This window comes from Magnolia sinica, chromosome 14 (genome assembly GCF_029962835.1).
Source record: "Magnolia sinica isolate HGM2019 chromosome 14, MsV1, whole genome shotgun sequence".
NCBI classification, from domain to species: Eukaryota; Viridiplantae; Streptophyta; class Magnoliopsida; order Magnoliales; family Magnoliaceae; genus Magnolia; species Magnolia sinica.
Genome location: NC_080586.1, coordinates 63718715 through 63746092, shown reverse-complemented (window position 1 = coordinate 63746092; position 27378 = coordinate 63718715). Strand labels below are relative to the sequence as shown.

The window sequence follows — 27378 nt, the reverse complement described above, 5'->3', positions numbered from 1 at the left end:
ATTTCGCGGTACAATCGCCTCACTTCACGGTCATTTTCATGCATATCACGGTCATTCCCACCTATTCTGTGTTGATTCACGGTCATTTCGGCGCATTTCACGGTCATGCCCCTTCACTTCACGGTCATTTCCGCGCATTTCACGGTCCAATCGCTTCACTTCACGGTCATTTCCATGCATATCACGGTCATTCCCGCCTATTTCGTGTTGATTCACGGTCATTTCGGTGCATTTCACGGTCATGCCCCTTCACTTCACGGTCATTCCGTGCATTTCACGGTCCAATCGCTTCACTTCACGGTCATTTCCATGCATAACACGGTCATCCCGCCTATTCTGTGTTGATTTACGGTCCTTTCGATGCATTTCACGGTCACGCCTCTTCACTTCACGGTCATTTCCGCGCATTTCACGGTACAATCGCCTCACTTCATCGTCATTTCCATGCATATCACGGTCATTCCCGCCTATTCCGTGTTGATTCACGGTCTTTTCGACACATTTCACGGTCATGCCCCTTCACTTCATGGTCATTTCCACGCATTTCGTGGTACAATCGCCTCACTTCATGGTCATTTCAATGCATATCACGGTCATTCCCGCCTATTCCGTGTTGATTCGCAGTCATTTCGGTGCATTTCACAGTCATGCCCCCTTCACTTCACGGTCATTTCCGCGCATTTCACGGTCCAATCGCCTTACTTCACGGTCATTTCCATGCATCCCACGGTCATTCCCGCCTATTCCGTGTTGATTCACGGTCATTTCAGCGCATTTCACAGTCATGCCCCTTCACTTCACGAATATTTTCGCGCATTTCGCGGTCCAATCGTCTCACTTCACGGTCATTTTCATGCATACCACGGTTATTCCCGCCTATTCCGTGTTGATTCACGGTCATTTCGGCGCATTTCATGGTCATGCCCCTTCACTTCACAGACATTTCCACGCATTTCACGGTCCAATCGCCTCACTTCATGGTCATTTCCATGCATACCACGGTCATTTCCGCCTATTCCGTGTTGATTCACGGTCATTTCGGCGCATTTCACGGTCATGCCCCTTCATTTCATGGTCATATCCGCGCATTTCATGGTCTTGTATATGATGATCCAACCTGTTTATTATTTAGATATATGGTTCAAAAATAATTTATAGGATTTTCGAAGGAAAAGCAGTTGAAATCTTACTAGCAGAGACTTCTCTTCCTCATGCCTCTCTCTCTTTCGGATGCTCTTCATAATTTTAAGATTTTTTAGGAAATTTCCTGTCTCCCTTCTTTAAATAGAGAGAGAGGTTTGGGTCTAGAAGATTCAACTAGGGTTTAATAAATTTTGGCACAAAAGAAGAAAAAGAAGAAAATACTATAATGTTAAAAGTCAATCCCTTAACTTATCCTTTCACCAAGGGTATGTCTACCACTAATGTAGATGCTTAGTTTTATTATAACTTGAAAATAAATTTAGTAATTAAGTTAATTCAATTCTTATGTCCCTGAAAAATGGTGTCATTACCACTACCAAAAAATCGAGTAACGGCTATGGACTTTGGAAGTTTTTAGCTACAGATAAAAACCTTAGCTAAAATGCTATGGATTTAATCCGTAGCTAAAACCTCCTTATTTTGTAGCTAAAGCCTAGCTACCACCGGGATATTATTAGAGATGGATGGTGCTTAAGGGGCTCATTGGAATATATGTGTTTTATCTAAGCCGCTCATAAATTTTAATATATAATTTCAGTGGATGAGCCCAAAAAGTAGGTAGAATGAAGGTCTAATTGGACCACATCATAAGAAATAAAAAATAAATAAATTTCTACTGCTAATATTTTATGTGGTCCGCTTACAGCTTCGATATAACTCATTTTTTGGATCAACCCTTAAAATGATTTTTAAAAATGAATGGACGGATTAGATAAATAACATACATCACGATGGGCCCCACATGAGCTAAAACTAAGCACTTAAAAGTGTCGTCCGTCACCGCCCCCAAAACACAATCCCCAAATCCCTCTCAAATCTCTCTCGCGCGCCCGCCCCTCTCCCAAAACCCAAACCCAAACCCTCTCTCTCTCTCTCTCTCTCTCTCTCTCTCTCTCTCTCTCTCTCATGTCGTCGTTAGGGTTTTCCAGTCATCCCTCCATATCTCTCTCGCTGGAATACGCAGACGGGTCATCCCTCTGTATCTGTCTCTCGCTGGAATATGCAGACGGTCGCCAAATTTTTCCAGCCATCCCTCTCGGCGTCGATCTCTGACGCATCAACCACTACAGAGGTTGTTCCGGCCAATATACGAGGAGTTTCCCCATCCCTCCTTTCCTATTACGTATCCAGCTCCACTGCAGAAACGAGGTATCATCTCCACTTTCAACCTTTAAAAAAAAATAAAAAAATTCAGCTGAGATCATGATGACAAGTGGGTTAGTGATTTAATTTTGCTGCTTGAATGCATGATTCGTGCTTTTAGTTGAATTTTTGTCTTTGACAGTGTGAGTTGTATTCAGTTTCCTTCATGCTTGAAAATATTGGATTGCCCATTGTTGTTTCCCATTTTGCCCTTATTAGTAATATTATATATGATTAGTGCGTTTACTGGGATTTTGTTATTGCTAGTTATGAACTATACCATTTGGTTTTTGAGTTCTCTCTCTCTTAAAAAAAAAACTAGTGTTTGTGGTCATAGGGGTTTTTTTTTTATTTTATATTTTGAGTTCTGTTTGTTTTTTTATGAATTTTTATTTTCCTCTGTTTGTTTAGTAAGGAAGGTTACATTTATATATGATTTTTTTATTTTTTTTTTGAAATTTATGGAATTTTATCTACCACATTAAAAGATCACTTGGGGATTAGACATTTTTGGCTTTTATATATATATATATATATATATATATATATATATATATATATATATATATATATATATATATATATATATATAAATGGGATTTTTCATTTCTTTGAAAAATAAACAAGAATACCCATTTTCCTGCTTGACACATTCAGTCATATATGCTGATGGTATTGTATTTTGTTGTTGTTTTTTCATGAAATGGTGTCTTAATGTAGGACACATTTGGGTTATTTTCCTCTTCAAAGACTGAACTAAAATATCCATTTGCTTGCATCCATTGCATGTATGTATATATGCATGAATCTGTGGATTTGGCACTTTAGGTGGTGTTGGACACATTTGGGTTATTTCTCCCTTCAAAGACTCAACCAATCCCTTTTTGTTGCATACATGCATGCATGTGTCATGTATGCATGTATAGTTGTGGCATTGTATTCTTTTTCCTTTTCATATAGTGATGTCCTAATGTAGGATATTTTGGGTTATTTCTCCCTTGAATGACTGAAGTAAATGCATTTAGCCAGCCTGTATGTATGTATGTATGTTTGTATTGGTATCTTTTGCTTTTTCATACAATGGTGTTCTAATCTAGAATATTTTTGGGTTATTTCTACCTTGGGAAAGGCATTTTGTATGCTCTTTCACAGAGGTTTGCCCTTAATTTAGATCAGTCTGAAGAATCATGGATCTTCTTTTGGAAGGGCCTCTTTTTTCAACACCAATTTCATCTTCTTATATTTCACAAGATTTATAGATGTATGAAATTGTTATAGTTCTCTGATTTCATATGAAAATGATGATCAATAAGCTGAGCTTTAGCATGCATCATGGCGGGGCCCAACCTAATGTGTATATTAAAAATTTTCAATCATGGGAGGCAGAAGAATTGACATGTGCTTTATGGGAGGTAGAAGAATTGACAAATATCCATTGTGTGGCATCTGAAGGTGTGTGGAAATTCCTTTTTTAAGGCTCTTCTATTTTGTTTGGTTCTCTTGTCACTTGATTGCTGAATTGCATGCGGTATGGAGGTGCAGTGCTTTTTTCTTTTTCTTTTTTTTTTTTTTATCATGGAGATGTGGTCTTAGAAGATGCTTTCTTTTATTGTCTTTTGGTGAATCTGGAATGAAAGATGTTGTAGAATCTCTGCAAGCAAGTCTTGGCAAATTGCCATGCTGTGTTGGAGAATCCTTTTCATGGCTACAGGATGGGCAATGTCTTCGCTTACTTTTAGGATGTCTCTTTCCTTGAATCCATTCCACCTTGGAGTCCTTTTATGCAGGTTGATCCGCCTAGCTTTTTGGTCATGTTTTGGCTTTTTTCTTGTACTTGCAATGGAGGCCTTCTCATCATCTTCTATTCTTCTTCTTCTTTTTCTTTAATATGAGATCTTTCAAAAAATAATAATAATATAAGTTGAGTAGCCTTCCAAAAAATGCTCCTTGGAGTTGAGATAGTAATTTCTTTTTCTTTTTTCTTTTTTCTTTTTTTTAAAAAAAGGTCAAGGATTTAGGACACAATGCTTTTGAGAACTTTAATATCAACTAAGAGTTTTACCTCTTTCTATCTGCATGATGTAGAAGTTGAATGGATTTTGATGTTATTCCTACATTTCCACAGGTATGGGATCAGATTCATCAAGCAGGTTATTATGTTGATGTTGATACAACAGACAGGAGGATCCAAAAGAAGGTACATGTACTATTCTATTAAAGACTGTTTGTGCAATACTTAATTTCTCAGTATGTATTTGAATGGTAACTATATTTTTATTGATAAGCTATGCTTTTGTAGATCAATGAATAAATAAAATACTTCAAAATAATGTAGTTTGCTATTTTTCTATTATAAGTGGAAATGATGTTATATAAACTAGTAAATCAGCTTCAGCATGATAATTATGAGGTTCACCCCTCATTCTTCATGTATGTTGACTGCAGAACATTGGTCATATTTGTCCTATCATCCATTTCTCTCAGGCACATCTGGCCTAAGCTTTGGCCCAGGTCATGCTCATAGTGGAGCCAACCAATATGTTGAAAATGTGGGGCCCACCTGCAGTATATGCATGGGCAAATGCACATTCAGGATTTTCAGCGCATGGACCATCCATGTTGAGACCCAGCATTGTATAATTGGATCACTGACGCATGGGCCTCAGCTATTCATGCTGAAAACCCAAGCTCACTAGACAAGCTCTTGGCCCAAGCATTTTCCTTGTTGGCCACCATCATTGTCATTGTCATAACTTTCCACCAGCAATTTGAGATTGCCTTTGATCTTTTCCTTGTTCTTCTGGGAAAAAAGGAAAAGAAAAGTGAGGATTAAATCAGTTAGTTGAAATTTGTGAACATATGGATAAAATACATGCATGCTTGTTGGTGCTTCTTAGTGAAAGGGAGACAGTTACATTGCCTTAGCATGTAAGCATTGGCACATGTATCATTCAATTATATGATAATTAACTGGTATTCACCTGCCTCTGTTTAGTAGTTGACTACGATTGGACTATTCCAATTATCTTATCAATTTGTTGCCACTGGATGAATTAATCTTTCGATGAGTAGAATGACCTAACTCTAGGATCAAGTCATCTATGTGGTGAGCCCATATGAAAGATGGCTGGGATGTCATGTCACACAGTTTTCATAGTTATGGTTCAGTTCAGTTTAGGTTCAGTTTGCAGTTTGGATTCTTGAGGTGCTTAATGAATCTAATTCTTCTAAAAATGTCAACAGTGGCCAAATTTGGTGTTATCTATTAATACCTTTAAAGTATATGGATCTCTAATAACTTCAACTTCCAAGAAGCATTTAATTTGGCAGGGTGCTATTTGCTTTAAAGTACAGGTATTCATCTCCATATGGTCTGAACAGCTAGTTTCTGAAGACTTTATCCAATTCATATCATCCTGTACTGTTTCAAAATTTCACTAAGCAATTATGAGAGTTCTTGTTTCTGATCTGGGCCTTAGATAGGAATGATTGATGAAATAGGACTCCAAAAGCCAACAAAAATTGCTGGGACAAGGTGGTGGTTGTAATGATGATGATGACTCTTCACTAATAACTCCCAAAGAACAACAACAGGAGAATTCAAAGGTGATGATGATGAGGTACATGATATATGTTCTTGTTTGGTTCAGATGTTGCCAGTCTCTGTTGGCTAAGTGGCTGTTTTTTATCCAGAGTTTCGTCTGTCTACATGTTCTAAGGGGATGAGGATATATACTCTGTTTTACCTAACTTTTTTAAATTTTTTTTTTTTAATTTGTGATTCAAACTTTTTTCAGGATTTATGCTTTTCAGGAAGGAATGTTGTTTTTATAAATCCTGCTTATGAAATGTTGCTTTTGTTATTTGCTTTTGAAAATTTCTCCACTTGTTTTAGGCTTACCATAATATCAGGAAAATATCTTGTGCTTACGGAAATAAGTCTTCTCGTGCTGTGTAGTTGATTTATGCTTGTTTTAAATATAAGTCTTATCCATCAGCTGGGCCTTGCAGTGAACATGTGAATTCAGGTTGGTTGTCATTAGCTAAAGGATAACTAGGTTTCTACCTACCCATAATCTATATTTGGGTAGCTAAAGCTAATGTGGTTGTCGTTATAATGTTAATTGAACATGTGTTGTGTGCATTTTGAACTAATTTTGAACTTATTGTGTGTATTTTGAACTAATTTTGAACTAATTTGGCACTTGTTTTTTTATTTTTTTAATATTGAATAAATTTTGTACTCTATATTTGAACGTATTTATAGTCTTAGGCTCCATTTGGTCATCACATTAGTATTTATGAAAACATTTTTTTTTTGAAAACCAAATGGCACTACGCCAAAACTGCGAAAAAAGGACGGTCCAAAACCGTCTCAAATGACCAAAAAGGATGGACATGGACCGTCGCAAGGGCCGCCAAATTTTGACGTGTCGTATTACTTAAAGGACGGTCGAAAACCGTCATTTTTATTGACGAAAAAAAGACGGTCATGGACCGTCCTTAAAAAGGACGGTCTCGGACCGTCTCTTATAAGCCTTTAAAGGACTGCCATCGACCGTCCTTTAAAAGGACGGTCATGGACCGTTCTTAAAAAAGACTGTCGTAGACCGTCTCTAATAAGCCTTCAAAGGACGGCCATAGACCATCCTTTTAAAGGACGGTCATAGGCCGTCCTTAAAAAGGACTGTCATGGACCGTCTCTTATGGGCCTTCAAAGGATGGTCATGGACCGTCCTTTATAAGAGGGTCAATATACACTTGTTACAATATATTTCATCGTCTTCTTCCTGATATACACCTGTTATATAATATATTTCATCATATTCACATTCACATCCATCTAAACAACCCAAACTACGTAAATCCAACATAAACTACATCATCCAAGCATAAACTACATCCATCCAAACACAAGCAATCTTATCCACATTACATTCATCCACACATAAATACATATAGGTTTAACATCATAAATAAAAAAAGGAAAAAAATCAGCAACAATTTTCTTTTTGTGTCTTTCACCTGAAAAAAAAATATTAAACCAACAAAACATTATAATTCAAAATCATGAAGAATTGCATAAACTTCTTCCAAAAAAGTGGGCACTTTTTAAAAATAAAACTGATCATTAACATAGGTTTAGGTTTAGGTTTTAGGTTTAGCTTTAGGATTAGGTTTTAAGTTATAGGTTATAAGTTTAGGTTATAGGTTATAGGTTATAGGTTAAGGTTTAGGTTATAGGTTATAGGTTTAGGTTTAGGTTTAGGTTAAGGTTTAGGCTTAGGTTATAGGCTTAAGTTAAGGTTTAGGTTTTAGTTATAGGTTATAGCTTTAGAGAATTGAGAATAGGTTAAGGTTAAGGTTTAGGTTTAGGAAATCGGGTCCGAGTTCGGGATCAGGTTTAAGTTTGGGTTATCAAATTTAGGTTTAAGTTTAGGTTAGGGAGTTGAGATTAGGATTAGGTGTAGGTTTAGGTTCAAGGATTTGAGAATACATTTCGATTTTAGGTTTAGGTTTAGGTTTTAGGCTTATGTTTAGGTTATAAGTGCAGGTAATAGGTTTAGGTTTATGTTAGGTTATAGGTTAAGGTTTAGGTTTAGGAAATCGGGTTCGGGTTCGGGATCTGGTTTAGGTTTGGGTTTTCAAGTTTAGGTTTAGGTTTAGGTTAGGGAGTTGAGATTAGGATTAGGTGTAGGTTTAAGTTTAGGGATTTGAGAATATATTTCAATTTTAGGTTTAGGTTTAGGTTTTAGGCTTATGTTTAGGTTACAGGTTTAGGTTATAGGTTTAGGTTTAGGTTAGGTTATAGGTTAAGGTTTAGGTTTAGGAAATCGGGTTCGGGTTCGGGATCGGGTTTAGGTTTGGGTTTTCAAGTTTAGGTTTAGGTTTAGGTTAGGGAGTTGAGATTAGGATTAGGTGTAGGTTTAGGTTTAGGGATTTGAGAATACATTTAGGTTATAGGTTTAGGTTTAGGTTTAGGTTATAGGTTATAGGTTTAGGTTTAGGTTTAGGTTATAGGTTATAGGTTTAGGTTTAGGTTTAGGTTAAGCTTTAGGTTTAGGTCATAAGCTATAGGTTTAGGGAATTGAGAATATGTTAATGTTTAGGTTTAGGAAATTGGGTATGGGTTCAGGATCGGGTTTAGGTTTGAGTTTTCAAGTTTAGGTTTAGGTTTAGGTTAAGGAGTTGAGATTAGGATTAGGTGTAGGTTTAGGTTTAGGGATTTGAGAATACATTTAGGTTTTAGGTTTAGGTTTAAGTTTAGGTTATAGGTTATTGGTTTAGATTAAAGTTTAAGTTTAGGTTTAGGTTTAGGTTTAGGTTATAAGCTATAGGTTTAGGGAATTGAGAATAGGTTAAGGTTTAGGTTTAGGAAATCGGGTTCGGGTTCGGGTTCGGGATCGGGTTTAGGTTTGGATTTTCAAGTTCAGGTTTAGGTTTAGGTTAGGGAGTTGATATTAGGATTATGTGTAGGTTTAGGTTTAGGGATTTGAGAATATATTAGGTTTTAGGTTTAGGTTTAGGTTATATGTTATAGGTTTAGGTTTAGGTTTTGGTATAGGTATAGGTTATAAGCTATAGGTTTAGGGAATTGAGAATAGGTTAAGGTTTAGGTTTAGGGAATTGAGAATAGGTTAAGGTTTAGGTTTAGGAAATCGGGTTCGGGTTCGAGATCGGGTTTAGGTTTGGGTTTTCAAGTTTAGGTTTAGGTTAAGTAGTTGAGATTAGGATTAAGTGTAGGTTTAGGTTTAGGGATTTGAGAATACATTTAGGTTTTAGGTTTAGGTTTAGGTTATAGGTTACAGGTTTAGGTTAAGGTTATAGGTTATAGGTTTAGGTTTAGGTTATAAGCTATAGGTTTAGAGAATTGAGAATAGGTTAAGGTTTAGGATTAGGAAATCGGGTTCGAGTTCGGGTTTAGGATCGGGTTTTTGTTTAGGTTTTCAAGTTTAAGTTTAGGTTTAGGTTAGGGAGTTGAGATTAGGATTAGGTGTTGGTTTAGGTTTAAAGATTTGAGAATACATTTAGGTTTACATTTAAGAAATCGGGTTCGGGATCGGGTTTAGGTTTGGGTTTTCAAGTTTAGGTTTAGGTTTAGGTTAGGAAGTTGAAATTAGGATTATGTATAGGTTTAGGTTTAGGGATTTGAGAATACATTTAAGTTTTAGGTTTATGTTTAAGTTATATATTATAGGTTTAGGTTTAAGTTTAGGTTAAGGTATAGGTTTAGGTTTCGGTTTAAGTTATAAGCAATAGGTTTAGGGAATTGAGAATAAGTTAAGGTTTAGGTTTAGGAAATCGGGTTCGGGTTCGGGATCGGGTTTAGGTTTAGGTTAGGGAGTTGAGATTAGGATTAGGTGTAGGTTTAGGTTTAGGGATTTGAGAATACATTTAGGTTTTAGGTTTAGGTTACAGGTTTAGGTTTAGGTTTAGGTTTAGGTTTAGGTTAAGGTTATAAGCTATAGGTTTAGGGAATTGAGAATAGGTTAAGGTTTAGGTTTAGGAAATCGGGTTGGGGTTCGGGATCGGGTTTAGGTTTTGGTTTTCAAGTTTAGGTTTAGGTTTAGGTTAGGGAGTTAAGATTAAGATTAAGTGTAGGTTTAGGTTTAGGGATTTCAGAATACATTTAGGTTATAGGTTTAGGTTTAGGTTATAGGTTACAGGTTTAGGTTTAGGTTTAGGCTTAGGTTTAGGTTATAAGATATAGGTTAGGGAATTGAGAAAAGGTTAAGGTTTAAGTTTAGGAAATCGGGTTTGGGTTTTCAAGTTTAAGTTTAGGTTTACGTTAGGGAGCTGAGATTAGGATTAGGTGTAGGTTTAGGTTTAAAGATTTGATAATACATTTAGGTTTTAGGTTTAGGTTTAGGTTATAGGTTACAGGGTTATGTTTAGGTTTAGGTTAAAGTTATAGGTTATAGGTTTAGGTTTAGGTTTAGGTTTAGGTTTAGGTTATAAGATATAGGTTTAGGGAATTGAGAATAGGTTAATGTTTAGGTTTAGAAAATCGGGTTCGGGTTCGGGATCGAGTTTAGGTTTGGGTTTTCAAGTTTAGGTTTAGGTTTAGGTTAGGGAGTTGAGATTAGGATTATGTGTAGGTTTAGGTTTAAGGATTTGAGAATACACTTAGGCTTTAGGTTATAAATTTAGGTATAGGTTAGGTTATAGGTTAAGGTTTAGGTTTAGGAAATCGGGTTCGGGTTCAGATCGGGTTTAGGTTTGGGTTATGAAATTTAGGTTTAGGTTTAGGTTAGGGAGTTGAGATTAGGATTAGGTGTAGGTTTAGGTTTAGGGATTTGAGAATACATTTAGGTTTTAGGTTTATGTTTAGGTTATAGGTTATAGGTTTAGGTTTAGGTTTAGGTTTAGGTATAGGTTTAGGTTTCGGTTTAGGTTATAAGCTATAGGTTTAGGGAATTGAGAACAGGTTAAGGTTTAGGTTTAGGAAATCGTGTTCGGGTTCGGGATCGGGTTTAGGTTTTGGTTTTCAAGTTTAGGTTTAGGTTTAGGTTAAGGAGTTGAGATTAGGATTAGGTGTAGGTTTAGGTTTAGGGATTTGAGAATACATTTAGGTTTTAGGTTTAGGTTTAGGTTATAGGTTACAGGTTTAGGTTTAGGTTTAGGTCAAGGTTATAGGTTTAGGTTAAGGTTTAGGTTTAGGTTTAGGTATAGGTTATAAGATATAGGTTTAGGGAATTGAGAATAGGTTAATGTTTAGGTTTAGAAAATTGGGTTCGGGCTCGGGATCGAGTTTAGGTTTGGGTTTTCAAATTTAGGTTTAAGTTTAGGTTAAGGAGTTGAGATTAGGATTAGGTGTAGGTTTAGGTTTAAGGATTTGAGAATACATTTAGGTTTTAGGTTTAGGTTTAGGTTATAGGTTATAGGTTTAGGTTTAGGTTTAGGTTAAGGTTAAGGTTATAGGTTATAGGTTTAGGTTTAGGTTTAGGTTATGGTTTAGGTTTAGGTTATAAGATATATGTTTAGGGAATTGAGAATAGGTTAATGTTTAGGTTTAAGAAATCGGGATCGGGTTTAGGTTTAGGTTAAGGAGTTGAGATTAGGATTAGGTGTAGGTTTAGGTTTAAGGATTTGAGAATACACTTAGGTTATAGGTTTAGGTTTAGGTTATAGATTTAGGTTTAGGTTAGGTTATAGGTTAAGGTTTAGGGAATTGAGAATAGGTTGAGGTTTAGGTTTAGGAAATCGGGTTCGGGTTCAGGATCAGGTTTAGGTTTGGGTTTTCAAGTTTAGGTTTAGGTTTAGGTTAGGGAGTTGAGATTAGGATTAGGTGTAAGTTTAGGTTTAAGGATTTGAGAATACACTTAGGTTTTAGGTATAGGTTAGGTTATAGGTTAAGGTTTAGGTTTAGAAAATCGAGTTCGGGTTCAGATCGGGTTTAGGTTTAGGTTATCAAGTTTAGGTTTAGGTTTAGGGTTTAGGGAGTTGAGATTAGGATTAGGTGTAGGTTTAGGTTTAGGGATTTGAGAATACATTTAGGTTTTAAGTTTATGTTTAGGTTATAGGTTATAGGTTTCGGTTTCGGTTTAGGTTTAGGTTTCGGTTTAGGTTATAAGCTATAGGTTTAGGGAATTGAGAATAGGTTAAGGTTTAGGTTTAGGAAATCGTGTTCGGGTTTGGGATCGGGTTTAGGTTTTGGTTTTCAAATTTAGGTTTAGGTTTAGGTTAGGGAGTTGAGATTAGGATTAGGTGTAGGTTTAGGTTTAGGGATTTGAGAATACATTTAGGTTTTAGGTTTAGGTTTAGGTTATAGGTTACAGGTTTAGGTTTAGGTTTAGGTCAAGGTTATAGGTTTAGGTTAAGGTTTAGGTTTAGGTATAGGTTATAAGATATAGGTTTAGGGAATTGAGAATAGGTTAATGTTTAGGTTTAGGAAATCGGGTTCGGGTTCGAAATCGAGTTTAGGTTTGGGTTTTCAAATTTAGGTTTAAGTTTAGGTTAAGGAGTTGAGATTAGGATTAGATGTAGGTTTAGGTTTAAGGATTTGAGAATACATTTAGGTTTTAGGTTTAGGTTGAGGTTATAGGTTACAGGTTTAAGTTTAAGTTTAGGTTAAGGTTATAGGTTATAGGTTTAGGTTTAGGTTTAGGTTTAGGTTATAAGATATAGGTTTAGGGAATTGAGAATAGGTTAATGTTTAGGTTTAGGAAATCGGGATTGGGTTCGGGATCGGGTTTAGGTTTAGGTTAAGGAGTTAAGATTAGGATTAGGTGTAGGTTTAGGTTTAAGGATTTGAGAATACACTTAGGTTATAGGTTCAGGTTTAGGTTATAGATTTAGGTTTAGGTTAGGTTATAGGTTAAGGTTTAGGGAATTGAGAATAGGTTGAGGTTTAGGTTTAGGAAATCGGGTTCGGGTTTAGAATCAGGTTTATGTTTGGGTTTTCAAGTTTAGGTTTAGGTTAGGGAGTTGAGATTAGGATTAGGTGTAGGTTTAGGTTTAGGGATTTGAGAATGCATTTAGGTTTTAGGTTTATGTTTAGGTTATAAGTTATAGGTTTAGGTTAAGGTATAGGTTTAGGTTTCAGTTTAGATTATAAGCTATAGGTTTAGCGAATTGAGAATAGGTTAAGGTTTAGGTTTAGGAAATCGGGTTCGGGATTTGAGAATAGGTTTAGGTTATAGGTTTTGGTTAAAGTTATATGTTAAGGTTAAGGTTATAGGTTTAGGTTTAGGTTAAGGTTATATGTTTAGGTTTAGGTTAGGTTATAGGTTTTTGGTTAAGGTTTAAGTTATAGTTATAGGTTTTGGGATTTGAGAATAGGTTTAGGTTATAAGTATAGGTTTAGGTTAGGTTATAGGTTAAGGTTTAGGTTTAGGAAATCGGGTTTAGGTTCAGGATCGGGTTTAGGTTTGGGTTTTCAAGTTTAGGTTTAAGTTTAGGTTAGGGAGTTGAGATTAGGATTAGGTGTAAGTTTAGGTTTAGGGATTTGAGAATACATTAGGTTTTAGGTTTAGGTTTAGGTTATAGGTTATAGGTTTAGGTTTAGGTTTAGGTTTGGTTTTGGTTTTGATTTAGGTTATAGGTTATAGGTTTAGGTTAAAGTTTAGGGAAAGGTAATAGGTTTTGGTTTAGGTTATAGGTTATAGGTTTAGGTTTTAGGTTTAGGTTTAGGTTTTGATTTATGTTATAGGTTATAGGTTTAGGTTAAGGTTTAGGTTTAGGTTATAGGTTTTGGGATTTGAGAATGGGTTCGGGTTTAAGTTATAGGTTATAGGTTTAGGTTAAGGTTTATATTTAGGTTATAGGTTTTGGGATTTGAGAATGGGTTCGGGTTTAGGTTATAGGTTTTGGTTTTGGTTTAGGTTATAGGTTTTGGGATTTGAGAATGGGTTTGGGTTTAGGTTATAAGTTTTGGTTTTGGTTTAGGTTTAGGTTATAGGTTTTTGGATTTGAGAATGGGTTATGGTTTAGTTTTAGGAAATCGAGTTCAGGTTCGGGATTGGGTTTAAGTTTGAGTTTTCAAGTTTATATTTAGGTTTAGGTTAGAGAGTTGAGATTAGGATTAGGTGTAGGTTTAGCTTTAGAAAATTGAGTTTAGCTTATAGGTTTAGGAAAAGTTTAGGTTTATATTATAGGTTTTGGGATTTGGGAATAGTTTTAAGTTATAAGTATAGGTTTAGGTTAGGTTATAGGTTAAGGTTTAGAGATTTGAGTTTAGGCTATAGGTTTAGGTTTAGGTTTAGGTCTAGGTTTAGGTCTAGGGAATTGAGTTTAGGTTATAGGTTTAGGGAAAGGTTAGGTTTAGGTTATAGTTTTTGGGATTTGAGAATAGTTTTAGGTTATAAGTATAGGTTTAGGTTAGGTTATAAGTTAAGGTTTAGGGATTTGAGTTTAGGTTATAGGATTAGGTTTAGGTTTAGGTTTAGGGATTTGACTTTAGGTTATAGGTTTAGGTTTAGGTTTTAGGTTTAGGTTTAGGTTTAGGTTTGGGTTTTGGGATTTGGTTTTGATTATATGTTTTGATTTAGGTTACAGATTATAGGTTTAGGTTTTAGGTTTTGGTTTTAGGTTTAGGTTTGGTTTAGGTTATAGGTTTTGATTTAGGTTATAGGTTAACGGTTTAGGTTATAGGTTTTTAGATTTGAGAATGGTTTTGGGTTTAAGCTATAGGTTTTGGCTTTGGTTTAGGTTATAGGTTTTGGTTTTGGTTATAGGTTATAGGTTTAGGTTTAGGTTTAAGTTTAGATTATGGGTTATAGGATTTGAGAATGCGTTTGGGTTTAGGATATAGGTTTTGATTTTGGTTTTGATTTTGGTTATATGTTTTGATTTAGGTTTAGGTTATAGGTTTAGGTTTTAGGTTAAGGTTATAGGTTTAGGTTAAGGTTTAGGTTTAGGTTTAGGTTAAGGTTATAGGTATAGGTTAAGGTTTAGGTTTAGGTTTAGGTTTAGATTATAAGATATAGGTTTAGGGAGTTGAGAATAGGTTAAGGTTAAGGTTTAGGTTCAAGTTCGGGATTGGGTTTATGTTTGGGTTTTTAAGTTTAGGTATAGGTTTAGATTAGGGAGTTAAGATTAGGATTAAGTGTAAGTTTAGGTTTAGGGATTTGAGAATACATTTAGGTTTTAGGTTTTAGGTTTAGGTTATAGGTTAAGGTTTTAGGTCATAGTTTTCTGTTTAAGTTAAGGGTATGGTACCTGCAAATACAGATATAAACACAGCCATCCGGCGCAAATGGCCAGGCCCTTCTAATGCTGTCCATAAAAAATGGACAGCTTCATCATGGTCATAATAGCGGTTCCCTCTTTCCAGGGAACCCCGCTCTTCCGAATAGCTCCGATGCACATCCGGGTATGCTCCATTAATTTCGATCAAATATATAAACATGGCATGTCCAAATGGTCAGGCCCCTCCAATGCTGTCCATAGAAAATGGACAGCTTTATCATGGTCATAACAGCGGTTCCCACCTTCTAGGGACCCCTGCTCAACATCCGGATAGCTCCGACGCACACCCGGGTCTACTCCATTAATTTTGAGCTAATACATTTAAAAACAACATAATTATATCTAAAAGCATCTGGATACCTGGGGTAGGCCTCCCATATTCGTATTATTAGTTACTCATCCCTTTGTCTATAAGCCACAATCGACTAACACTTTCTATTGCTACCTGTACTCTGAAACCAACACAAATATAACTGGGAAACAATATAAGGAATAAGAAAAAATGAATTTACTTGTACACATCATTAAATGTTTCCCTATAAGGAGGTGATATTATATCTTTGATAGCCACAACCTATATAACAGAGAAAAATGCAACCGATACATTTGGAATATAACTGGGAAACAATATAAGGAATAAGAAAAAATGAATTTACCTGTACACATTGTTAAATGTTTCCCTATAAGGAGGAGATATTATATCTTTGATAGCCACAACCTGTATGACAGAGAAAAATGCAACTGATACAGTTTGTTACAATTCAAAGGAGAAAAAAGTTGTAACTGCATGGCTTACGTACCATAAGTTTGTTACAACTTTAACTTACAACATAAACACAATACACATCAATACATACCATTCTCCATGGTTGCTTTTGAACTCATACCTATGATTCAAAATTTTTGAGGCATCAGCACCGAAAAAAAAAAATCACATTCAATTTTTATAAGGGAGTCATGATAATAAATAATAATACCACACTGCCACTGCTGTGTATATTTCATGAAACAAAATAGATACACCTAGATAGGGGATGGCCCTAACCAACCCCTCAATACAAAGTTATATAATGAAAAAAAAAACAGACCTCTATGCACAACCGCAACACTTGGATCCCCCAAAAATCAAACATCAAAGGATCAAGAGAATTGCAGCTTTACATGTACAACATGTAAGCACAGTAGCTCTCAAAGATCCCCATAACTTTCCAGCTATTTTTCTTGGGATCTAGGCCGGGTTAAACATTTCATTTAAAGCAAACGAGGGCCTTTTTTTTTCAGGTCCTAACAGTGTTCCAGACAGAATGTACAACAAAGCTAAAGAACTTGAAAATAAAGACACTTGACCAGGATCTCCATGAACTAATCGGATTCAGATCAATTTGATGAAGGAAGAAAAAGTCACACTGTGATGTCAAGAAAAATCCTGCAATTGCTGATTGCATCACATTTGTATGTATCCAGAAAATAGCATCTTGAACAGGACAACCATGCAATTTTTTTTCTTGTATTTATAGAGCACTTTGTAAGAATGCAGATAGCCATGCAATTTTTCTTATATTTACAGAGCTTTGCGAAGGCAACGCACAGTCACATGTCTGGGTCATCTGAGAAAACCATCAGGGGTGCCTGATGTTTGGTGATCAGGTGGGTCAAATCATCAGGTAGAGTGATAAAGCAATTGATGGTGTCAAAAATTGCCCAATCCACATTAAATGAACATGTACACTGATGAGTTTGGTGACTGTTTTATACCAAAATCTACCCAATGCCTCTGAAAAGCAAAGAGATCTCAGGTCCATTTAGACATTTGACTGAACATTCGATAATTCCAGGGGTCTGAGGAAATGAGATCCTCTTTCCCATTCTTTTCAGTATTGTGGTGGAAGGTTGTATTGTAAACAATGCTATGACTGGTCATGTTCGATCCATTTCTGTTGTATCAATTGCCTCAATGGATAGGTACCTCCTTTTTCTTTTTCTTTTTGAGAAATGAAATTTTCATTGCCAATTAGAAAAAAGAAAAGAAGAAGAAGAAGAAGATTCTACAGTTTGATTCAGCAGTTCTTCATGGGGACAAAAAACAGCTCAATTCTCCTTGCTTGCAACAAAATCCAATCATATCAGGGAAAACATGAATAACCAATAAGAAAAACAGCGTATTAAGAGAAACACAGTTCATTTTTTAACCAAAATCAATCAAGATATTAACACAAGTGAAACTAATCAGCAAAATCTGTACTCATTTCCTTAACCAAGGCAATAGAATGAGCAAGGAACGAGTATACAACAGCAGAAAATCAATATCATTTGCAAATCCTCATTTCCTACAACAAAATCCTTGGAAACAGTGGTAAAGAAAAAGCAATGTAGGAAGTACATGCTAATGTGGCATGCTACATCAGCTGCCACTTACTTCCAGCAAATAGTATACCCTGTTCGTCATGTATGATTTCAATGTATTGCTCCCAGCATTGCCAAGAACAGGTAGGAGGAATACAATCTTGGAACAGTCAGCTCAAAGATACTATACATGAGCACATATCAGACAAATTTCTGCAAAAGTGCTTGTACAAGTTCTGCATCTCTATTAATGTCAGATCCAAAATGTGAATTATATAAACTGAAATTTAGAGTGTAATCCAAGTTCATGTAATTATAAGATATGAATTCATTTTTAAGTGGAACCCAAACAGGTCCTTAGAATTTACATTCAAAAAATCCTCCAGTCTTTTTCCTATTGTGCAGGAGAACCATCTATGCACAGAAAATTGCTAGCAACTATTTTTTTTTTTTTTGGTGTATTAAAATCCTCTCACCCCAAACAGGTGACTTTCCTCCCCCAAACGCCAACTGTAACTAAGTCACCTGTAACTTACTTATAATTTAGAAAAGTTACAGGCATCCAAACAGGCCCTTAGTTGCATTCTGCTTCAACTGATCAAAAGCACCAGCTCTAATTTTTGGGATAAAGCCCTAAAATGATCTGTAAAAATGGATGAATGGCATGGATAAAATATATACATCATGGTGGGGCCATAGATCATGGTGGTGCTGCAGACGAAATCGGATTGCATACTGAGTTACTCAGTACGCTCTTATTGTATTGAGTAAACTCAGTAGGGCCCACCTTAATCCCAAAATCCCCATATCCCAAAATCCCTAAATCCCAAAATCCCTAAATCACCAAATCGTTTCAATCGGTATTGAGATTGAAGGAGGGAGAGAGAGAGAGAGAGAGAGAGAGAGAGAGAGATACCTCATGTGGATGTACGAGAGAGAGAGCACCGAGAGAGACAAAAATAGAGAGAGGGCGCGGTGGAGAGCCGACCGAGAGAGAGAGAGAGAGAGAGAGAGAGAGAGAGGATGCGCGTGAGTGAGAGAGGGCGGCGAGGGAGAGAGAGTGAGAGAGAGAGAGAGAGCCCTCGCCGAGGGAGGGCAGGGGTGAGAGAGAGAGACAGAGACAGAGAGAGAGAGGAGGGATTATGCTCGGGCGCGCGCGGCTCTTTTGAGCGCGCGCCTAAATTTGGGTGAGATTGGACGGTGCTTTGTGGGCCCCACCATGATGTATGATTTTCATCTATGCCATCCATCCATTTTTACAAATCATATTAGAGCTTTATGCCGAAAATTAAAGGGAAATAAATCTCAGGTGGTCCACACCACATGAGAACAATAGTGATTGGATATTCACCATTAAAATCCTCCTAAGGCCCACTGTACTGTTTATTTGACATCAAATCTGTTGATTTGGTCATCCAGGACCAGATGAAGGGAAAAATAAAAATAAGCTTGATCCAAAACTTTTATGCCTATTGATCATATTTTTAATGGTCGACGCTCATTCAACACGTTTCCTGTAATGTGGTCCACTTGAGATTTGCATATATCTCATTTTTGGTCTCATATTGTAAAATTACCTGTAAAAATATATGGACAGCATGGATGAAACACATACATCGTGGTGGGAGCCATAGAGCACTGAACACTAGTCATTGGTTAGTGTCAAGGGAGTAGTCAATCCGTTCTCAAGCGTACAGAGTAAATCCTATGGGGGCCACCATAATTTATTCATTTTATCCACTCCATCCATCCATTTTAACATATAATTTTATTACATAAGTTCAAAAATGAAGCCTATAAAAATCTGAAGTGGACCACATCATAGGAAATAGTATAAACTGAACGTCTACCATTAAAATAATTTGTAAGGCCACCGATTTTCCCTTCATCCATGTATTTGTGATCTATTGAACAGGTTGGATGACAAATAAAAATCATTGTAGGCCATAGGAAGATTTCAACGGTGGAAATCATTATTCCTAATGTGTTCCTATGGTATGGTCCATTATGTCCACGTCGTCCATCTGAGAGAGAGAGAGAGAGAGCGCGAGAGAGTGAGAGAGGGCGCGAGAGTAAGAGTGAGAGAGGACAGAGAGCGAGTCTCTCTTACGAGCGGTCATGGGTCACATGGTCTGTGCTCTGTGGGCCCCACCATGATGTATGTGCATGTTTCATCCTTGTCATCCATCTATTTTTCATTTTATTTTATGGTATGAGACAAAAAATGAGGTATATCCCAATCTCAATTGGACCACAGTATAAGAAACAGTGTTGAATGAGCGTCGACCATTAAAAACCTTTTGGGGGCCATATAAAGTTATGGATCAATCTGATATTTTTTTTCCCCTTCATCTGGGCCTGTATGACCTAATCAACAGATAGGATGTCAAATAAAAGGTACAGTGGGCCTTAGGAGGGTTTTAATGGTGGATATCTAATCACTATTGTTTTCATGTGGTGTGGTCCACCTGTGTCACGCCCCAGACTCGGTAACCGGACTCACAAGGAACCCGATGGCCGGTTCTGGCCGCAACAGCCTCCGTAGTACCCCATTCCGGCTCCTGAGGTAGGTTCCGATCCTGGGATCTTATAAGGAGGATTTTCATAACAATATAATCACTTCCAATGCGAGCATACCCAAGATCACAGCAAGTACATCTAAGAATAACAAAGGCAAACATCACAAAATCCACTAAAAATTTGAACTTTTACAATCATCCAAAAGGTCCAAAAGGACATACATGAGAATAAAAGGAAAAGAGAGAGAAATCAGCAACACTGGATTCCTCACTGCTCAACTCTACTCCACGCTCTGCTGCTACGGTGCCTACCTAGAGTCTCCTGCACGTATCAATCGTGCATAAGCTTATAGAAGCTTAGAGGGTGGTGTAAGTGTGTGACAATGGTGCACAGAAGAATAGTAGGAGGTATAAGGAGAGAAGCATAATCAATGAACATATCACTAGTCTTACCAAGGCTTACCATGAATGCGATGCAATAAGTAATGGGTGCCATACCAAGGCAATGTATGAAAGGGGGGCTTGTACAGCCAATGCTAATGCGATGTAAGTAATGTCAGTGCTCATATCCAAACCATAAGTCAAGTACATTTTCAATCATAAGGAAATCACCGGGGTCCATTACACTGCTGAATGACTGCCGCTCTGCAGATCCCGCACAGTCAAACGAGCGTAAGAGACCTCACTACCCGCCTGTGGACAACCAATCACCAACAAGGCCTGAAGGTAGCGGACCCATTTATGAGCTGGTCAGACTCAGCCTAGCAATGCCTCATCACACTAGGCAGGTAAGGCCACACCCCTATCCAACCGACTACACGACAGTGGGAGTCGCGGCCTAACGGTATAAGGCCCTCGTGCGCTCATGTATTCCACCCGGTCACGGCATTGGAGCAGATCCTTGGTACCATGGAAGTTTTGGGAATCTCACCCATGGGCATCCTACGCACCCAGTATGCTCAAGTAATATTTCCGGTGTCCACACATGCGGCCATCCACAAATGTCCCTGTGGAGGCAAGGCCCTGATGAAGCAAGGGCGGTATCCTCATGAAATGCGATGCCAATGCATGAGTCGCACACACAGATCATGCACAAGTTTCAGGCACTCAATGTGCAAAAGGGGAGAAACTCCATCCCTGAATGACCACTATACAATGCAATCAATTCATACAGATGATGCATATGGGTCGCAACGATGTAAGTGTGCTACCTAAGGAATATGAAATCGTCTGTCCCAAGGAGGGTCAAGATCTAGGAACATCGACAGGTATTCTAAGAAGAAGAGAAGTCCTCTAGTGGGAGCCCAGTACTTTGGGATGACCCACAAACTAAGAGAGTCAAAATCCTAAGGAGGAACAGTCCTAGCCAGGCCTGAGGTGGGCCTTTAACCACCTATAAGGGCCTCTATGGGCCTACCTTAGGGCCACCAAGGAGGACATCCAACCTCAACTGGGTCCCAAAAGGTAGCCTACTACATATGCAAAGAAAGGTCCAAGGCACAATCAACCCATGGCCTAGTGGGCCATACACTAAGCCCAAAAACAAAGGCAACCTGGTGGGCCCTTAAGCAAGGTTAGGGCCCAACCATAAGGGTCATAGGTTCATTCATTGTGGTGGGCCTAATGGGCAGCCCATTATCCCAACATATGGAAAATTCTAAAATTTTTAACACATCTAAGTTGGGCCTCACATCTTGGCCCAAGTATGGATTTATTATAGTGGGAAAACAAGGGCCCAACTACTTGAGTATGCGGCCCATAAGGCCCATTACAATGACATGGTAAATATAGGACCCAAGGGTTCAATGGGCCTATCAAAAGTTCCAGCCCAACCAAGGCTATAAGGCCCATACTTAACTAAGAGACTAGCCCAAGAAGAATCCTATTTGGGATGGGCCTTTAATCATACACTAATTAAGCCAAAAAAAATAAAAATTAAGATGATAAGATACTGACATAAATCCTCTTCAAATCTAGTGGGCCATATTACCCCAAAGAACATCTATAGGCAACAGTTATTGGGCTCAATGCCAAATTCCAGCCCACCTAAATTTCTGGGTTGGTTGGAGTTCAGCATTAGAAGTATTTCTTAGTATAATTAATTCTGGATGACTCACACACATCACTGTGGGCCCCACCAGATGAGAGAGGATATATAATACATGTATGAAATGGGCCAGACTGTTAGAATGCAAGCCCAGCAGTAGCCTAAGGCAGGGATGTCCCATGTGTAGGCAGCCCTATGGGCCTGGGGTATCTGGAACAAAAATCTACCTAATGTGTTCTAATTAAATAAAAAGGGGACAATTATGATCGATCCCCTAAGGACCCTACATGGATGGGTGGTGGGACATTCAACACATCAAGGTAGGCCCACGAAGCAGGCTAGATGCCCCAGCCTGGGCGTCCCTGCCTAGCAGACCACTTCCAGCCATACCACGGGCAAATCAAATGTATTTTGGGTCTAAAATTTTACAGAGTGATACTTCCATAGGTGACCTAAACCCCCACAAAATTTCAAGGTTTTTAGACACTTAGAAATATTTTAATTTATTTAAATAAAATAGACTGTTCAGAAAATCGGACTGACCTGGACGTCCCAACGTGGTGGGCCAGTCCGGCCCTTGCCACGGTGTACACAGAGGTCCATTGGCCCTGAAATTTGGTAAGTGGCTCTTATAATGGGTGGAACATATCTCTACAAAATTTCAGAATTTTTAGACATATATAAATATTTTAATTTATTTAAAGAAATCAATCTTTCCTAAAAATCGGACTGATCTGGGCACCGTATTGTAATGGGCCAGTCCAGCCACCGCCATGGTGTGTACAGGTGTCCATTGGCCCCAAAATTTTGTAGGTGGGTCTTACCATAAGTGAACCACCTATCTGCAAAATTTTATGATTTTTGGATACTCATAAATATTTTAATTAAATTAGGAATTTCAATCTGTCGAGGAAGAGATGTTGCTGTCCATGCATTGTTTACCCAATAAGGTGGGCCCAACCTTCATCCAAGAGGGGGAAAATGGAGGTTTAGTATTTTCTTCATAAAATAAAGTAAGGTGGGGTCCATAAAAGTGGCCCATCCTTCAGAGAAACCAAGCTGAAGTGTATGTTTTCCCTCCATACATGTAAGTTGGACAGCCCAACAAGGTGGACCGCCCACCCCTATGGGCATCCTTTTTGGGTACCATATCATGGACCATCTGATGTATGACCCATCACACCTCATGGTGGGGTCCACACCTTCTCATTACACCCCATACTTATAAAGAAAATAATGACAATCATGATCCAAAAATCCATGCCAAAGATTGAACATGACAATCCATGCAACAGTCCAGGTTTTTGGACAGCAATACATGGCTGGATACATCAGCCTATATCTCAATAATCTCAGCCATAAAAAGGTTGTGTGGCCTTCCTCAGTGGGCCCCACATAAGTCTAGATCACATACTAGAACTAGGACACTTGCATGCATTGATTAAGGTATCCGATGATCATGGAGTTAGGTGATAAGAGCATCCCACCTTGCTGGATTTTTATTTTTACTTATTTTGGGACATCCAAGGCCCACTATAAATGGGTCACACACACACTATCATCCATACATCAGAGAAAAGAGAAGAAGGAAAGAGAGTAATCCAGCCATGGGGGTAGGGCCCCGCCACTAGTGGGCCCTCCCAAGAGTGAATCATACCCATACAACTACATTGATTGTACATGCAACATAAAATCACTACATGCATGATATATAATTGCTATGGATGGTTGGGATGCCATCCCAACATGATCCTTAGGGTCTAGATGACCTTAAGATAGAGTGGATCATTAAATACATCATGATGGGGTCCATGGAGAATGGCCCCATCATGGATCATGACATGCATGTAGGATGGGCCAAAGGACCACATCCATGGGATCAAATGGGATCCCCACCATGGATTGGTGGGTCCCATATGATCCATCTAGAAAGAAAAATAAGATCAAAGGATAGAAAAGAAAATCAACAATTATAATCACCCACCTTGAATCTTCAAGCTACCACCAACACTAGGTACTCCAAGCTCCAAGCTTAAAGGTTCAATGGTCAAGATGAGTTTGTGGTGGCTAGATGGAGGAAGAAAGGAAGGGGAAGTTGCTGGAAATTAGGAAAGGGAGGGCTGAAAATTCTACCATGGAAGAGGAAAATGAGAGAATGAAGGAGGAGAGAGAGGAAGGGAAGGTTGTAGGAGAGTCATCATTGCTCTCCCTCCTTGGTTAGAGAAAGAAATCATGACCTATGGTGATACAAACAATGCTTGCTAGGGTAGGTTAGGTGTGGGTAGTGTTTAGGATGGGTAGTGTTTATTCCATGGGAATTGTAGTGTGTGTGGGTGGTGTGCATGGGAACTTGTGCCTGAGAGTGGTCCATATGCTTTTGTACAAAAAGTGGGCCACATGATGAAATGCTCACAACTTTTGATCTATAAATCGGATGAATGCACAAGATGCGTCGCTGGAATCGCAACGACGATATGAACGAGATAGCATAGGTCTCAGGCCGATCCGAGTCGGGTCAAAGTGAGCAGACTCAAGGATGACCGCAAATGCTACCCAAAGGTCGTGGGTTGCCGAAATTTAACCGGTAGGACCGCGGGACCAAAAAGAACAAAATGCATACTCACACATACACATGCACACAAGCGAACTCAGGTCGGGTCTCACAACCCTCCCCACTAACAAAGAAATTTCATCCTCGAAATTGACAAAACCAGAACAGCAAAATGTATAACTTCATCATACATATATCAATTATCAATCTCAAGAGAAGGCAATACAAGCAATCAGTCATCAAACAAATGGGGATAACGCTCTCTAATCTCGGCCTCACATTCCTAAGATGCCTCGGCCTCAGAATGATGACCCCATTGCACCTTTACTAAGGGAATGACCTTGGTCCTGAGGACTTGCAACTTCCGATCAAGAATACTAATCGGCTGCTCAATATAAGAAACATCCTCACAGACCTCAAGTGGCTGCCAATCAATCACGGAAATAGTGTCCGACCCACACTTCCGCAACAAAGAAATATGGAACACGTCGTGGATTGCAGACAACTCAGGAGGTAAGGCAAGCCTATAGGCCACAGCGCCTATGCGTTCGGTAATCTCAAAAGGTCCAATGAATCTCGGGGCGAGCTTGCCCTTCACACCAAAGCGAACCACGCCTTTCATAGGCGAGACCTTGAGATACACCATGTCCCCGACTGCGAACTCGAGGGGTCGACGCCGACGATCAGCAAAACTCTTCTGTTGGCTCTGAGCTGTGCGCATCCTCTGCCTGATAACATCAATAACCTCTGACGTCTGCTGCACAAGCTCGGGACCTAAGAGACGACGCTCTCCAACCTCGGTCCAACAACTAGGAGATCTACACGGTCTGCCATAAAGTGCCTCAAAAGGAGCCATGCCGATAGTCGCCTGATAGCTGTTGTTGTACGCGAACTCGGCGAGGCGCATATGCTCATCCCAACTCCCCGCAAAGTCGATCACACAAGCCCTGAGCATATCCTCAAGGATCTGGTTGACCCTTTCGGTCTGCCCATCTGTCTGCGGATGATAAGCGGTGCTGAGATGCAAAGTGACCCCCAATGCCTGTTGAAAACTCCTCCAAAACTGAGACGTAAATCTGGAGTCTCGGTCTGAAACGATCGAAACTGGGATGCCGTGCAGTCTCACTATCTCCTCAATGAATATCCTCGCTAACTGGTCCATAGACAAGGAAGCACGTACTGGAATGAAATGAGCCGACTTCGTCAGACGATCGACGATAACCCAGATGGTATCGTGACCGTGCTGAGTCCTCGGCAAACCTGCGATGAAGTCCATCGATACATGCTCTCACTTCCACTCTGGAATGCTCAACGACTGCAAGGGACCAGGGGGTCTCTGATGATCGGCCTTGACACGTTGGCATGTGTCACACTTGGCCACAAAAATCGCAATCTGGCACTTCATCCCCTGCCAGAAGTACTGCCTCCTCATATCACGATACATCTTCGTGGAGCCCGGATGGATAGTAAGTCTCGATCGGTGTGCCTCGGTCATCAAATCATAACGCAACTCTGGCACATCTGGGACACACAACCGGCCTCTGAAGCGTAATCCACCATCGGAACCAATCTGCCAGTCTGACTGCTCCACGGATGCGGCTTCTGCTCGATACTCCTGAAGTGACTTGTCCGTCTGCTGAGCCTCGATCACCCTAGCCACCAAGAGGGTTGAATCGACAAGCTCGAAAGCTGAACAATGGAAGACTGCAGACCGAACTCAAAGTCAAACTCTGATACATCCTCGAGCATCTGCCACTCACGCACCATCATCTGTGCATTTGTGCCACCTGACGGCTGAGCGCGTCCGCCACCACATTTGCCTTGCCTGGGTGGTACTGAAGGTCAAAATCATAATCTTTCAGCAACTCCATCCATCGCCTCTGTCGCAGGTTCAACTCGGACTGCGAAAATAGATACTTCAAGCTCTTATGATCCGTAAAGAGCTCAAACCTGACCCCATATAGATAATGCCTCCACACCTTCAGTGCGAAGATGACTGCTGCGAGCTCCAAATCATGAGTGGGGTAGTTCAGCTCATGGACCTTGAGCTGGCATGAGGCATACGCCACTGGCTTCCCGTGCTGCATCAGTACAGCACCCAAGCCAACTCTGGAGGCATCAGTGAAAACAACGAAACCCTCACTCCCATCAGGAAGAGTGAGAACAGGAGCGGACGTGAGGCGATCCTTCAACTCTGTAAATGCCTTCTCACAAGCGTCACTCCAGACGAACTCGACGCCCTTCCGCGTCAACCGGGTCAGCGGTGCTGCAATACAGGAGAAACTCTCGATAAACCGTCGGTAATATCCCGCTAGACCAAGGAAGCTGCGAATCTCGGACGCGTTCGTGGGCTGGCCCCACTGACGCACTGCATCAACCTTCGAGGGGTCCACAGCGACACCCTCCCTCGTCACCACGTGACCGAGGAACTTCATCTCCTCCTGCCAAAACTCACACTTCTCTAGCTTCGCATATAGCTGGTGGGCACGGAGGGTCTCAAGCACAATCTGTAGGTGCTCAGCATGGTCCTCTCGGGTCCTCGAATATACAAGAATATCATCAATGAATACCACTACGAACTAATCGAGGAACGGCCAAAAAACCTTGTTCATCAGCTGCATGAATATAGAGGGCGCGTTGGTCAATCCAAACGACATGACCAGGAACTCAAAGTGACCATAGCGTGTCCGGAAAGCCGTCTTCGAAATGTCCTCCTTTCGGACCCAAATCTGATGGTAACCACAACACAAGTCTATCTTGGAAAAATACTGTACACCCTGCAACTGATCGAACAAGTCATCAATACGGGGAAGTGGATATCAGTTCTTGATGGTGACTCTATTGAGCTCACGATAATCTACACAGAGTCGCAACGAACCATC

At 39.3% G+C, this 27378-nt stretch overlaps 1 protein-coding gene across 1 annotated transcript in view; it reads left to right on the top strand.

The window, feature by feature from the left end:
* The first annotated feature begins 2176 nt into the window (after window positions 1–2176).
* The window catches only part of LOC131225909 (uncharacterized), a 50471-nt gene continuing 25269 nt past the window's right edge, over window positions 2177–27378 (top strand). The window contains exons 1-2 of the mRNA XM_058221519.1: window positions 2177–2352; window positions 4472–4543. Coding sequence (XP_058077502.1) covers window positions 2204–2352; window positions 4472–4543 — 221 coding nt within the window. The 5' untranslated portion in view covers window positions 2177–2203. The remainder of the gene's footprint in view (window positions 2353–4471; window positions 4544–27378) is intronic.